Consider the following 12,169-nt stretch of genomic DNA (forward strand, 5'->3'; position numbering starts at 1 on the left):
GAGATTCAACCGTATAGAAGGGGTGGGAGATGGGTTCATACAAGATATCATCTCTTGATTCATATGAAGAGGGAAGGAAGATGAAATACAAATGTACTTATGGAGGATTAGAAGATGACTGATAAAAAAAAGTACATATATAATACAAGGTGTGAGAGAATGATTCATAAAAGAGGGAGGGGATATGAAATAAATTAAAATTGTAGGAGGCTGAGAGATGTCAGAAAGAAAGGTAAGTCTGTAGGTGGGAGATGAGATATCGTGGGAGACGAGATACCATGAAAGATACGGAGGGGTGGGGTTTAAAAGCAACGTTGGCCACGTATATTTTAAAAAGTAAAACTTTTTTAAAATGTTATTTGTTACAAAGATAAATTATCTACAAATTAATAAATCTCTCGAAGGTGGCGGTTCTAGGGGAAAGAATTTTTGGTTTAAAAAATCAGTACGTTTGACGAACGGAGAGTCATCTACAGGATTGATTTCCCAAAGAAAATCAATTTAGTTTTTAATATTTTAGCGACTCTGATGAAAGACGAACACTATCAAGAACTATTACCCCGTGACCCGAGGGAATATTATTTCCCCCAGAGCTCCGCCTGCAGCTGATTTCTTGCATTTGCTAAAGTAGCTCAGCGGTCTCGACCCAAACATGACATCCCACAAATCTCCGCGAGGTACAGAATATTCGCGGTAAACTTCGATTTCGACCGTAATGTACAAAACATTTTGGTTTCTTGTACTATGGCAAACTCTACTAATAACAATCTTCTGGGGAATCAGAGGAGACGAAATTTCATTTACAGTGCAATCGCATCACACTCAAGAGAAGGAAATGCACTTGGACCTCAATCAAGTAATTCAGCTGGTGTTGTTCATGCTCAATCAGTGGTACGAACTTCGCTACATCAGGAATCACCGCACAAAAAGTTCAAAAGTTCTCATGGCTCACCCGGAAAAAGAGAAGATGAGATTGCGGCAGAGGAAGCCTGCCGTGACCTTCCACTCGATGTTTTTGATGATGACGAGTTTTACACTTTGGACGATGACCTCGACGACAACGATCTTCTGACAGCTGAACAGTTGCGGGAGTGTGATCGACTAGCTTCATCCAGTTTATACCCACAGCAAAGTATTTGCCGTGGTACCGTCACTAGCTCCTCGCGTGTTGGTCCTGATAAAAGTTCCGATGAGAATCATGAAGTCAAGTGTATTCAGGATCATGTTTCTTTTGTTGATTCGAGGGTATCACATGCAAATTCTTCTATACATCCACTTGTAGAAAGGGATCCGTCTTTGAATTTACTTGTGGATCAACCTAATGGGACGGTTTCTGCACGCAGTAGTGATATAGGTGGGAACAACCTGAAAAAAGAATATGAAAGACTCAAAACTGAGTTAGCTGCAGCAAGCACTGCTGTCAAAAGGCTGGAAGAGGATAAGTTCTGTAAAGATGGAGAAATTAAGATGTTGCGTGATTCTCTATCAGATTATCAAGCTGAAGAAAAGAGAAGGCAAGCAGAGAAAAAGGCTGTTGATGAAAGACAAGCTAAAGAACAGAGTGATAGAGAAAGAGAATTGTTAAAACAAGTTGAAAACTTAACTACTCAAATCCGATTCAAAGAACGAGAAATTTCACAGATGATGGAACAGAACCAGAACAAAAAAAGAACAGCATCTTTGTCAGTTGGAAGTAGTCATAGTCCAAAAAGGAAGCTGGTCAACCTCAGTGAAGCTTTTCCAACTGGAAATTCATTCTTCCAGAAAACATCTCCTGAAAGCAAAGTAAAATCACCTAGGATGGAAGGGATGGAAAAGGAAGTCAAAACTCAGAGCAAACAGAACTCACCAAGATTATCTGAGGGAGACACTTCAGAAAACACAGGGCTCAGTGGTTTTTCCAGTAGCAGTTCGACTGTGGACACAGTGAGAGCCCAGAGAAGGGATAACTGTGCCAGTGAAATAGCCAATGTACAGCTACTTGTTGAAAGTTTTCCAGAAGTTGAACTTGTTCAGAATTTGTTATTACCACAAGAAAAAGAACAACAGTTCATTCTTCAGGAACAAGATGGCAGTGGTAGCATCCTATCACTTCCGACAAATTGTACAAATGTTTACTCAACATCTTCAATACTGAAAACTTTTCTGAATGAGAGAGATGTCACACATACTCTGAGACTGTTTGAAACTCAGGCTGCTTCAATACTGCCCAAATCTATCAGTGGTGTCACTCAGAAAGATTCTTTAGTTATGTCTGACGGCAGTTCTGTGATGCAAACTTTATCTGGGCTTCTTAATTACCCCCAAATGGGAAATAATGAGGGTGAAGAAAAAACCTCGAATTTGGTTTTCAAAGATCGTCATTTGCCAGCAGCAGTTAAATTTCTACCTTTACTGGAGAACCATATTGCAGATTATGTTCATCAAAAGACAGAACGCAGTGATGAAAACATTGTCAGCACTAGTTTACCAAGAAGTTCTCCAACAAATGACTCAGCTGAGTCCAGAGAAAGTTCACTGCTTGAAAGTGAACATGCAAAAAAACTTGCTGGATTGCAAAGAAATGCACAAATTTCACTGAGACTTCTGAATGTTCTTGTGATGCATAGCCATGAAGTTTGTGAATGTATTTTAATGTCAGCCAGGGTGTGTGGTGATAGTGATGAGATTTCTAGTGAGAGCGTATTGAACACAATTGATGATATAGCTAAGGTAAATGTCATGTGTTTCCTTTTCTTTTTAATTGTATCTATTTTGATTCCAAAAATACCATAAATCCTCTTCCTAAAGTCTTAAACAACCAGACGAGAAAATGTTTCGAGCGTCTCACACTATCACTCTTTTTTTTAACATTTCAAACAAAGTGTCCATGTAAAACACTAGGCTTAGTACCCAAAGCTTAGTTACTGATGTCTTTGTTTTTGTGTTTGTGATGTTGTGGGTTTTGGAATTTTCTGCTATTAGCAGTGTGTTGTCATGTGTTGTCCACAGTTGAATGTGTCTAAAGATGTATTTTTTAAGAAGTGTTTTCAAGTGTAGAAGACTTAAGAGAAACCAAGTCATAGCTAGAGAAGATGATGTGGACGAAGTGGTTGTAACGACTGCTAAATAAGCTGTGACTAATGGGCTGATTATATAGAGTGGCTGTGTGTGTTATATCCTTTTCACCTGTGGACATAGACTAGGGAAAAAAACACTATGATAACTGTCCACATACAAACCTTTTATATCTCTATGGAGTAAAGTTTGCATTAAATTTTCTTGTTGGCCACACCTTTTGAGGCTGCTTAATTATTATTTTTATTCGTAATTTTCAGTGCTGTTTACTTTTTTTGCAGATATTTTCAAGTAAAGAAAAAGACAAAGTCTTCATTCAATACCCACTTTTCTCAAGCATAAAAATTGCCACCAGAAATGTAATCTACTAACAATGAACTGTCTCTAGTTAGACTCGTCATCATTCATTTTCACTGTACTATACAATATTTTATTACACGACTTGGGCAGTCAGAGGGCCAATAACTAAAATCAACCAGTCAAAATGCTCTATTGCCGGTCAATATTCTCTCAGTATTGGACCGGGCACTGTCCCGAATGGTCCCGCACTTGTGTCCCTTTGAACTTCAGTCGTATAATAAATCTCTTATTAACCAAGCTTGCTCGGGACCGTACTGGAAGAATATTGGCCCTCTGTCTTTTTTGTACAGACCTCGCTGCGCTCAGTCCGTACTATCAAGACCTCAGGCTGATATTCTCCCAGTATGGCCCTCGAGCTTGGTTAATAAGATATATTTATTGCCTTTGCTATATTTCTATATAATTATGCCAATTGTGATTTTATTTACACCTAGGCTTAAAAATGACTGTTGAACTGAAGAAAGATCCTTGATATTTACTCTTATTACATAATCTAGTCTCTGTTGCCAAGTACTGGTAAATGAATATAGAGATAATGAAATCTTTATTTTACCATTATTAATAAGTGAATTTTGGTTTTCATTGTTATCTTTGTTGAAGAGTCCTGTGGACAACTCGCACATCTCCAGTTTGGGTAAAATGAGGGTAGAGGCCTCTGTGGAAACAGGTGTGGCAGGTACTGGTAATATCTGTTATTATTACAGGACTCGGGCAGTCAGAGGGCCAATAACTAAAATCAACCAATCAAAATGCTCTATTGCTGGTCAATATTCTCTCAGTATTGGACCGGGCACTGTCCCGAATGGTCCCGAATGATACTGCACTTGTGTTCCTTTGAACTTCAGTTGTATAATAAATCTCTTATTAACCAAGCTTGCTCGGGACCGTACTGGAAGAATATCAGCCCTCGGTCTTGTTTGTACAGATCTCGCTGTGCTCGGTTGGTACTGTCAAGACATCGGACCGATATTCTCCCAGTATGGCCCTCGCGCTTGGTTAATAAGATATATTTACTGATTTCAATTTATTTTGAACCATTGCTAGACATGCTTGTTCAAATAGTGATCGTTGCAAAGAAAGCTTGTTATAATATTATTAAGAAGGGGGTCTGTTTTTGTCAAAATCGCTTCAATGCCTTCTTGAGAGTGACACATATTTTAAAGTTACTTTGAAAATTTTTAGGCCAAAGTCTGTTTACTTGAAATTCATGTAGTGACTACAGGACAGTTGTTTTTTATTTTTTTCCCCCTTGGTTTTTAGAGAAGATTGACGACAAGGAGAACATTTATCAAACAGAATTACTGGGTTACATGTTTATGTTATTGATGCCTCAACCAGTGAGTAGAAATACTGAATACCAACTAAAGTTTTTTCATTGGTTTGTGCTGCTTCAAATTTATTAACAACTTACCTATCATGCTGTGCTTTTGTCTGATTCTTCTAAATTGTCATGACTGTATAAACCTATCATTTTTTGTCTTGTCTACATCATTCTTCAATGGCTTCACTTTGGCATTAAGTTCTTCTCATGTTCTTGTCTCATAAATTGTTGCCAGAGACTAACATTTTGACTGTTTAACTTAAACTTATTGTCTCTGTCCAGACTCCCATGAGGGTTCAAAAAGGATTTTAATTTAAGTCATGAGCTTTTTTGTTCCTTCCTTGTGAGTTCCTTGTGTGTTCTTGTTTATTTCACTACTTCTGTGTTTGCATAGATATGTAGACCTGTTTATGATGTATGGGTTCAGTATTCCAGTTTAAGGTTTGAATGAGGGGACAAATAAAAGAAAGACTGACCTAAAAGTTTATTTATTGAACTATAACCTGGTTTATTTAGATGTGCATCTTCTTTAAGTATCCTGTAGGTTACTGAGTAGTACAGCATCTGAGGGAATGATCTAAGGGTTTTTGCAGGATCACCAGTAACCAAGTGAAAAAAACAATCACTTAATTTGATGTGGTTTCAGATTTGATTAGTTTTTTTGAGTAATGTATTTCCAATTTTTCCATAAAATTCCTTAGAACAATTCTGTGAATGTTGCTTATTATACTCTGCAAGTCCTCAATTTGTTGGCAAGAGATTGTGAATTGAAATTCCTCCCAAGGTTTGTAAATTTTGGAACAATACAATCACTAGTTAGTAAGGTCAGGTAATGGATAGCATTGTGAGACCATTTTATTAAATAATAAGCAGTGCAAATTGGCTGGACAAATTTTTCCAGGTTGTGGTTTTGTATGGACCCCAGTTGTATCCTATCATCACCCAAACTTGGATGTTGTACAGCCTTGCCCAGCCTTGCCCAGCCTTGCCTATCCTTGCCCAGCCTTGCCCATCCTTGCCCAGCCTTGCCCATCCTTGCCCAGCCTTGCCCAGCCTTGCCCAGCCATGCCCAGCCATGCCCAGCCATCAGCTTTGTCAAATAACAAAACACTCAGTCTCGATAATTCTTAAAATCATACTCCACCTTTTCCAGTGAAACAAATTAATTTTGATTATCTGAAGATTGTGATTGGGGCACCAGTGTAAGATAACATGTTTTTATACAAGAAAAAAACAGTATTAATACAAAGTTACTTTTTGTTTCAGAATGTTGCCATTGTTGACTGAGAACCTTCTTTCACAGTGTCTTTCCCAAGACTGGACTCTTGGTACATTGTCTTTGGTTACATCACTCCTAACACTTTTAATGAGACACAGCTGTTTTCGAAAGAGACTCTGTTCCCAATCAGGTGAAACATCAAACCTTATGTCAGACTCTCTCATCTGTTTTCAGATAAGTTTTCAGAAGAGACTTTGTTGACAGTCAAACATTGTGATCTTGTTTTCATGGTGATGTTGGCTCACAACTGCCTCTGGCATTTCTGCTTCAGTTTGTGTATGGACATATCCTGACATGGTCTTGTGCAGTTGTTTAGCAAACTACTCTTTGCTTATCACACAGATGATTGTATTTTACTCAAGATTTACCAGGGATGGCTTTTTAAGCCAGCTGACCCATGCTGTCAAGAAGTTCATTTAAAGGTACAAAACAGAAACAGTTATATATATGTGCACGATCCTTCGCAGTAAAGCACTATTTGAGCAATAATGAAAATCAGACCTGAAAAAAATTTCAGGCCTGTACGGGATTCGAACCACTGACCTCTGCGATACTAGTGCAGCGCTCTACCAATTGAGCTAACAAGCCAACTGGGAGCAGGCCATCAAATTAATTCGACATAAACCCGTAGATGATAAATCAAACAACAACAAACATATGAAACATATGTATGAACTGCGGTTCATACATATGTTTGATAGGTCTGATTTTCACTATTGCTCAAATAGTGCTTTACTGCGAAGGATCGTGCACATATACGTTTCATAACCGCAGTGCACACATATGTGTCATATGTTTGTTGTTGTTTGATTTATCATCTACGGGTTTATGTCGAATTAATTTGATGGCCTGCTCCCAGTTGGCTTGTTAGCTCAATTGGTAGAGCGCTGCATTAGTATCGCAAAGGTCAGTGGTTCGAATCCCGTACAGGCCTGAAATTTTTTTTTCAGGTCTGATTTTCACTATTGCTCAAATAGTGCTTTACTGCGAAGGATCGTGCACATATACGTTTCATAACCGCAGTTCATAGATATGTTTCATATGTTTGTTGTTGTTAGAAACAATTATAGTAGAGCCTAATTTCTAAAATTCTCCATTTCTCATACCCTCAAAGGAATTTGAACCTTAAATACAACTATAGGGCGTATTTTCAGGTAGAGAAGTCTTCCAAATTGAAACAAGTGTGGCAAAACAAACTGTTTTATCAGTGTATAATTTGGATATATCAACAAAGTTGAAATGGTAAATTGGCCACTGTAACGATTACAAAAGCTGATGTTTTGAGCATTAGCCCTTCGTCGGAGCGAATAACGAAGGGCTAACGAAGGGCTAACGACAAAGGGCTAATGCTCGAAACGTGAGCTTTTGTAATTGTTATGGTGGCCAATTTACCATTTCAACTTTGTTGATATATCCAAATTATTTTGTTACCCCCACCGACGCAGCCCCAAACAGTTTCTTTAGAAACTATCGGCCTTTATTCATTTGTTTTATCAGTGAACTGACAATTTTTTCCAGAAAAAGTTCCTCTTCTAAAACCTCAGAGAAACATTCACCTCCCCGGCTTTATGACTGCATTTGGTATTAACCCTTTAACTCCCAGAGGTGATCAGTGTGTAACTTCTCCCTATAATATCCATACCTTGTCCAGCAAACAAGTAATGAGAATACTCAAACTCATCAGGTAAAGTTGTTATCTTGAAATAACACCAAATTCTCATTACTAATTTACAAGAAAATGTGTAACTGCTGGAGGGGAGAGTTGAAGGGTTAACATATATCTTATTAACCAAGCGCGAGGGCCGTACTGGGAGAATATCAGCCCGAAGTCTTGACAGTACAGACCAAGTGCAGTGAGGTCCGTACAAAAAAGACCGTGGGCCGATATTCTTCCAGTATGGTCCCGAGCAAGCTTGGTTAATAACAGGATGATTTATTATAGGACTAAAGCTCAAAGGGACACAAGTACAGTATCATTTGGGACCATTCGGGACAGTGCCCGGTCCAATACTGAGAGAATATTGACCGGCAATAGACCATTTTGATTGGTTGATTTTAGTTATTGGCCCTGACTGCCCGAGTCGTGTAATAAAATATCTTATTTGTCACAAAAACACCTTGAAAGAAAGCTTCATTGAAAGTTAAGTGGCAGTGAAGAAATTCTTGAAGTTATCTGACGTTGAATTGATTTGTTTCTTTGTTTTCCTTGTCAGATTTGTACATTTGTCAATAACCTCCTTAAAAATTCTGACTCATTGGCCTTATTATTTCCTTTGGAGAGTGAATGTCAATGCAATCTTGAGGTGAAGCAACTTTAGAGAATCTACTGCCCCTGCAATGTGTAAATTACTGAAATGGCTTCTTTTAGTAATATTTGTTTCTATCCCTTTACTGTTGTGTAGTATACACAGGTACCCTATATTTTCACCAAAATGTTAGAGTATTGGTATGAATTTGAATCAACAGCTTTTGAGATCAAATGAAGAACTAAACCTTGTCATGTGCAGAAACAATTCATTTTTTGCCATACTTATAAATGATAACTTTCAGAACATTTCTTACTGAGGTATTATGGGTGTTGCTCAACCCTGGTATCCCACCTATGTCTGAACCCTCCCATTTGTTATAAGAGGGTTATCTACAGGACTGCGTAACAATGCTCCCAATCCATTCATTTAAGTCTTCCTTTTGAACAGTGAGACCTGAAGTCATCATCTTTATTCTCATTATTACAGCTTTTTATGACTGATGTATTGATCGAGTTCCTTTTTTATTTTTAGCTTATCAAGTGCCTTGTATTGATGTTAGACAGAGAACTCAACTCACTCAGCCAAGTTCCATCTGAAGCACTAACTGACCATGCACAGAAAAGGTAAATTTGTTGGAGTTGAAACAAGAGAATGATTGAAATGAATAACTTTGAATCTAAAAAACTTCACAGACTGACATAATTGTTATGTATTTTGAGCACTTTAGAAGGTTAAAATTTTCCTCGTAAATAGCATGGTGCTAACCCTAACTGGTACGTGACTTTAACCCTGTGCTAGCATGTTGTAGATTTAGATTTTAAATTATGGTAGCAGGCCCATGAAGTTAACAGAACTTTTGAGAAACAGGAACCTGATGTAACCAGTCAGTCTACAGTTTGACCCACCATGGTCTCCTTGTAACTGTCTACAAAAGTATTCAGTTTGATTTTTATATATTTCTTTTTTTCAATTTTTTTTTCAGCCACAATCTGATGTTATTGAGGCAGGGTGTGTTTCTTCTCTCCATGTTATGTCTCAATGATCGAATGTTTGTGGAGCATCGTGCTGAAGTAGAACATCAATATGTTAATGTTGTGAGCTGTGTTACCAGACTTTACAAGCAGATTGTTGGTGTGATTTCAGAAGCAGAAGGTAATGAAAACCCAATCTGCAAAGTGACTGAGATATTTAGTAAATTGTATGTTATACCAAAACATTGTCAATTAGTTGGAATGTTTTTTCAATACTTTTCACCTTGCTGTTTAGTAATACTGATCACAATATAGCTAATCAGGGGGAACTTGGCTATGATTTTTAAGGTAAACAAAGCCTCAGCTGTGATTCTTAGCAAATTAAGAATTAGCCAAGAATTATTCTTAACCTAAATAGAGCTTTTATCAAGAGCTTTTAATTAATTTCATGAAAATTCTACTAGGGTAGTGGTTGCAATTTAGCAATTATTTAAATCCAGCTAACAATCTAAATCAATAGATCTGAGTCTGGTCATGCAGCCAGTTCTGATTAAAGCTGGGCAGTTGCTAAGTCCTCCGAGAAAACTTGATCTCTGAAGTAAAATGAACCAACCCCCCTACTTATAATTTGTTCAGTATTACAGAGTTGGATTCCAGTTTTTTCCCCCAGAATGGAACTATAGGCCTTTGAAGTCTGGTGATTTTAGGCAACAGATTGTACTCTCACTACATGTTCACACCCTCTTACTTTATATCATATTCTGGTAAAATGCTCAGCAGGAAGAGCAACAGAGTAGGAGAAGTCAAAATCATTATTTTCTAATTGACTTTATAATATAGCTAGCAAAGCCGCGCTATCAAATTCAGTATACATAAACGTGCTCAAAATCCCGATAGTGCATGCTGATAATGTGAGCAAATCGCTTTGCTGGAAAAATATTTTTTTTTGCACAAGCGGCTATTGTTAGCGCAGGCAAAAATAATATATTTCATGACAATAATGGATACAAACAGAGACTTGGCCCACCAGTCCCAAAACGAAGACAGTTTTCCAACCGTTTCCCTTGGGCTAGAGTTCTTAAATGAGGCAGAAAAATAGAAAAACAACGGAAAGGAGACTCGGCATCTGAGTGCCATCACAATTCGCTTTTGATATTGTTCGTTTTTCGTGTGGGGTTTGATGCACAATTCCACTGGCTATGTTATAAAACAATTATTTCATGCTTTTAGCTATGCACTATCGAGTTATGGAGCATGTGGGAAGTTTGAAGAGCTCTCAAGAAGCTAGAGTTGCCCTCGGCTATTGCCTCGGGCAACCCTTATGCTTCTTTTGTGCTCTCCAAACTTCCCATGTGTTCCATAACTCGATAGTGCACGCTAAAGCACGAACCAGTTGTTAATTGTTCTACAGAAGACTAAATTTAACACAGACGACCAGACGGTATCGCTGTGGTATCAGTCTTGACGGTATCGCTGTGGTATCAGTCTTGACTTTTCTGATGTTGATATTTATTTTCCTTGATTAGTATTTGCTGTCCAAGAGTTGGTTGATTTTGAACACATTTATGGGATTGAGTGGTCACAGGAATCTGATGATGAAGATGAGACTGTTGAAGGAATGGAAGTTGCTGAATGAAATTCAGTAAACTCTTGGATTTCAATAACTGAAAACTCTAAATCACTGTTCAGGTCTTCGTAAATTCTTAAAGTGATCCTTTTTGTCAACATTGCCAGAGAGAAAAGCTCTTGGACAGAAAGAGATAAAGCTGGATGGAGGATAGAGCAGCATAAGTGCTTACTCACTGAAATGTGTCACAAGGTTTTCTTCTGCAAATGTAATGAAGCTTTGAATTTTTTATGTAAAGGTAAACTATGATTCATCTGATATCTGATCTATATGTTCAGATAACTGACCAAGGTTAAGAAGTTCAGGTTCCTTTTTAGTGAAATTGGGTTTCCTTAGGTTAGGTGTAGGAAAGAAGAATTATACAACAAAATAATTATTCAAAATGTTCTGTTTGTAAATAGTATATTTTTTATGCAAAAGTTATGTCAACTGTTGATCATAACAAAGTCTTTTTTGAAACCCTTACCTGTCTAGATGAGTTGGTGAAATCACTAGACACCTGCAACACCATTAAAAGCTCAGTTAAAAAGTTGAATTGCTTGAAACATGTGACTGTGCAGCACCCTTAATTGTAGCAATCAACCCCTCCCTGACTGATCAGAGAGGAAATATTTTTAATTTTTGTTTCAGGCTTTACTTTCTATGAAGTTGCTTTGATTACAGCTCCCTTCCTCCCTCCCCACCTCCTTCCCTCTCCCACTCCTTTCCTCCCCCCACCTTTCCTCCCCCCTCCTTCTCTCTCCCCCTCCTTCCCTCTCCCCCTCCTTTCCTCCCCCCCTCTTTCCCTCCTGCCCTTAAATCAATTTTTCATTCACAGGATGATCATCTATTTCTTTTTTGGTAATCATGATATTTGATCCAAACAAAGGTTATTCAAATTTGTGGTATTTTTGAAACACATGGAAAAAAATGAGTATATTTTTTATGATGCAAGCCATTACATAGTGAACTTTGATCAACAAGATCCTACTGGGTAACAGTTGATTGTATCGTGCGATTCTCCAGGAAATTTACATTTCTACTCAAGAAAATATCCCCTACCCCTGTGGAGGGCTTTGTCTACCCCTCTGGATTTCCATGACCCATCTCATTCCCACAGGTCCTCCCAGGGTAGTATCCCAGCGTCCCTTGCAGGGAGGCTAGCAATTTGGCGGTTTAAGGAACACTCGTGGAGCATTCCACTCCTCGTGTACGCAACATCATGTTGGCAAAAGTGAGGTTTTTTCGCTCTCCTGTCGCCTTAGTGCAAGAATCTCTCTTATTCCGACAAGTTTACGTGCCACAGATGATATTAACATATGAATT

General features: G+C 38.1%; 2 protein-coding genes across 3 annotated transcripts in view; both read left to right on the forward strand.

The window, feature by feature from the left end:
* Nucleotides 1-22: 22 nt before the first annotated feature.
* On the forward strand, nt 23-11,399 carry LOC111331885 (ATR-interacting protein). 2 transcript variants are annotated; one of them, XM_022937094.2, is made up of 11 exons: nt 28-2,712; nt 3,339-3,416; nt 4,018-4,093; nt 4,678-4,754; nt 5,440-5,522; nt 6,005-6,147; nt 6,360-6,439; nt 8,231-8,320; nt 8,798-8,889; nt 9,249-9,418; nt 10,764-11,399. In XM_022937094.2, exons 1-11 carry the CDS (start codon nt 745-747, stop codon nt 10,871-10,873), a joined length of 2,967 nt encoding a protein of 988 aa, XP_022792829.1. In that variant the 5' UTR covers nt 28-744; the 3' UTR covers nt 10,874-11,399. The 2 variants fall into 2 exon arrangements, with proteins under 2 accessions (XP_088618692.1, XP_022792829.1); XM_088762566.1 differs by lacking the exon at nt 8,231-8,320 and having other exon boundaries at nt 23-2,712.
* A 601-nt stretch (nt 11,400-12,000) lies between these two features.
* Nucleotides 12,001-12,169, forward strand: part of LOC111331913 (HMG box-containing protein 5) — a 1,071-nt gene continuing 902 nt past the window's right edge. The window contains exon 1 of the mRNA XM_022937132.2: nt 12,001-12,169. This exon is cut by the window's right edge and continues 902 nt beyond it. Coding sequence (XP_022792867.1) covers nt 12,066-12,169 — 104 coding nt within the window. The 5' untranslated portion in view covers nt 12,001-12,065.

This window comes from Stylophora pistillata, chromosome 6, assembly GCF_964205215.1.
Source record: "Stylophora pistillata chromosome 6, jaStyPist1.2, whole genome shotgun sequence".
Lineage (NCBI taxonomy): Eukaryota > Metazoa > Cnidaria > Anthozoa > Scleractinia > Pocilloporidae > Stylophora > Stylophora pistillata.

Bases quoted from the DNA above. Each gene is read 5' to 3' on its own strand.
- LOC111331885 (XM_022937094.2), top strand. From the start codon at position 745: ATGGCAAACTCTACTAATAACAATCTTCTGGGGAATCAGAGGAGACGA. The intron at 5,523-6,004 runs GTTTGTAAATTT...TTTTTGTTTCAG, and splicing joins GAATTGAAATTCCTCCCAAG to AATGTTGCCATTGTTGACTG. The intron at 8,890-9,248 runs GTAAATTTGTTG...TTTTTTTTTCAG, and splicing joins ACTGACCATGCACAGAAAAG to CCACAATCTGATGTTATTGA.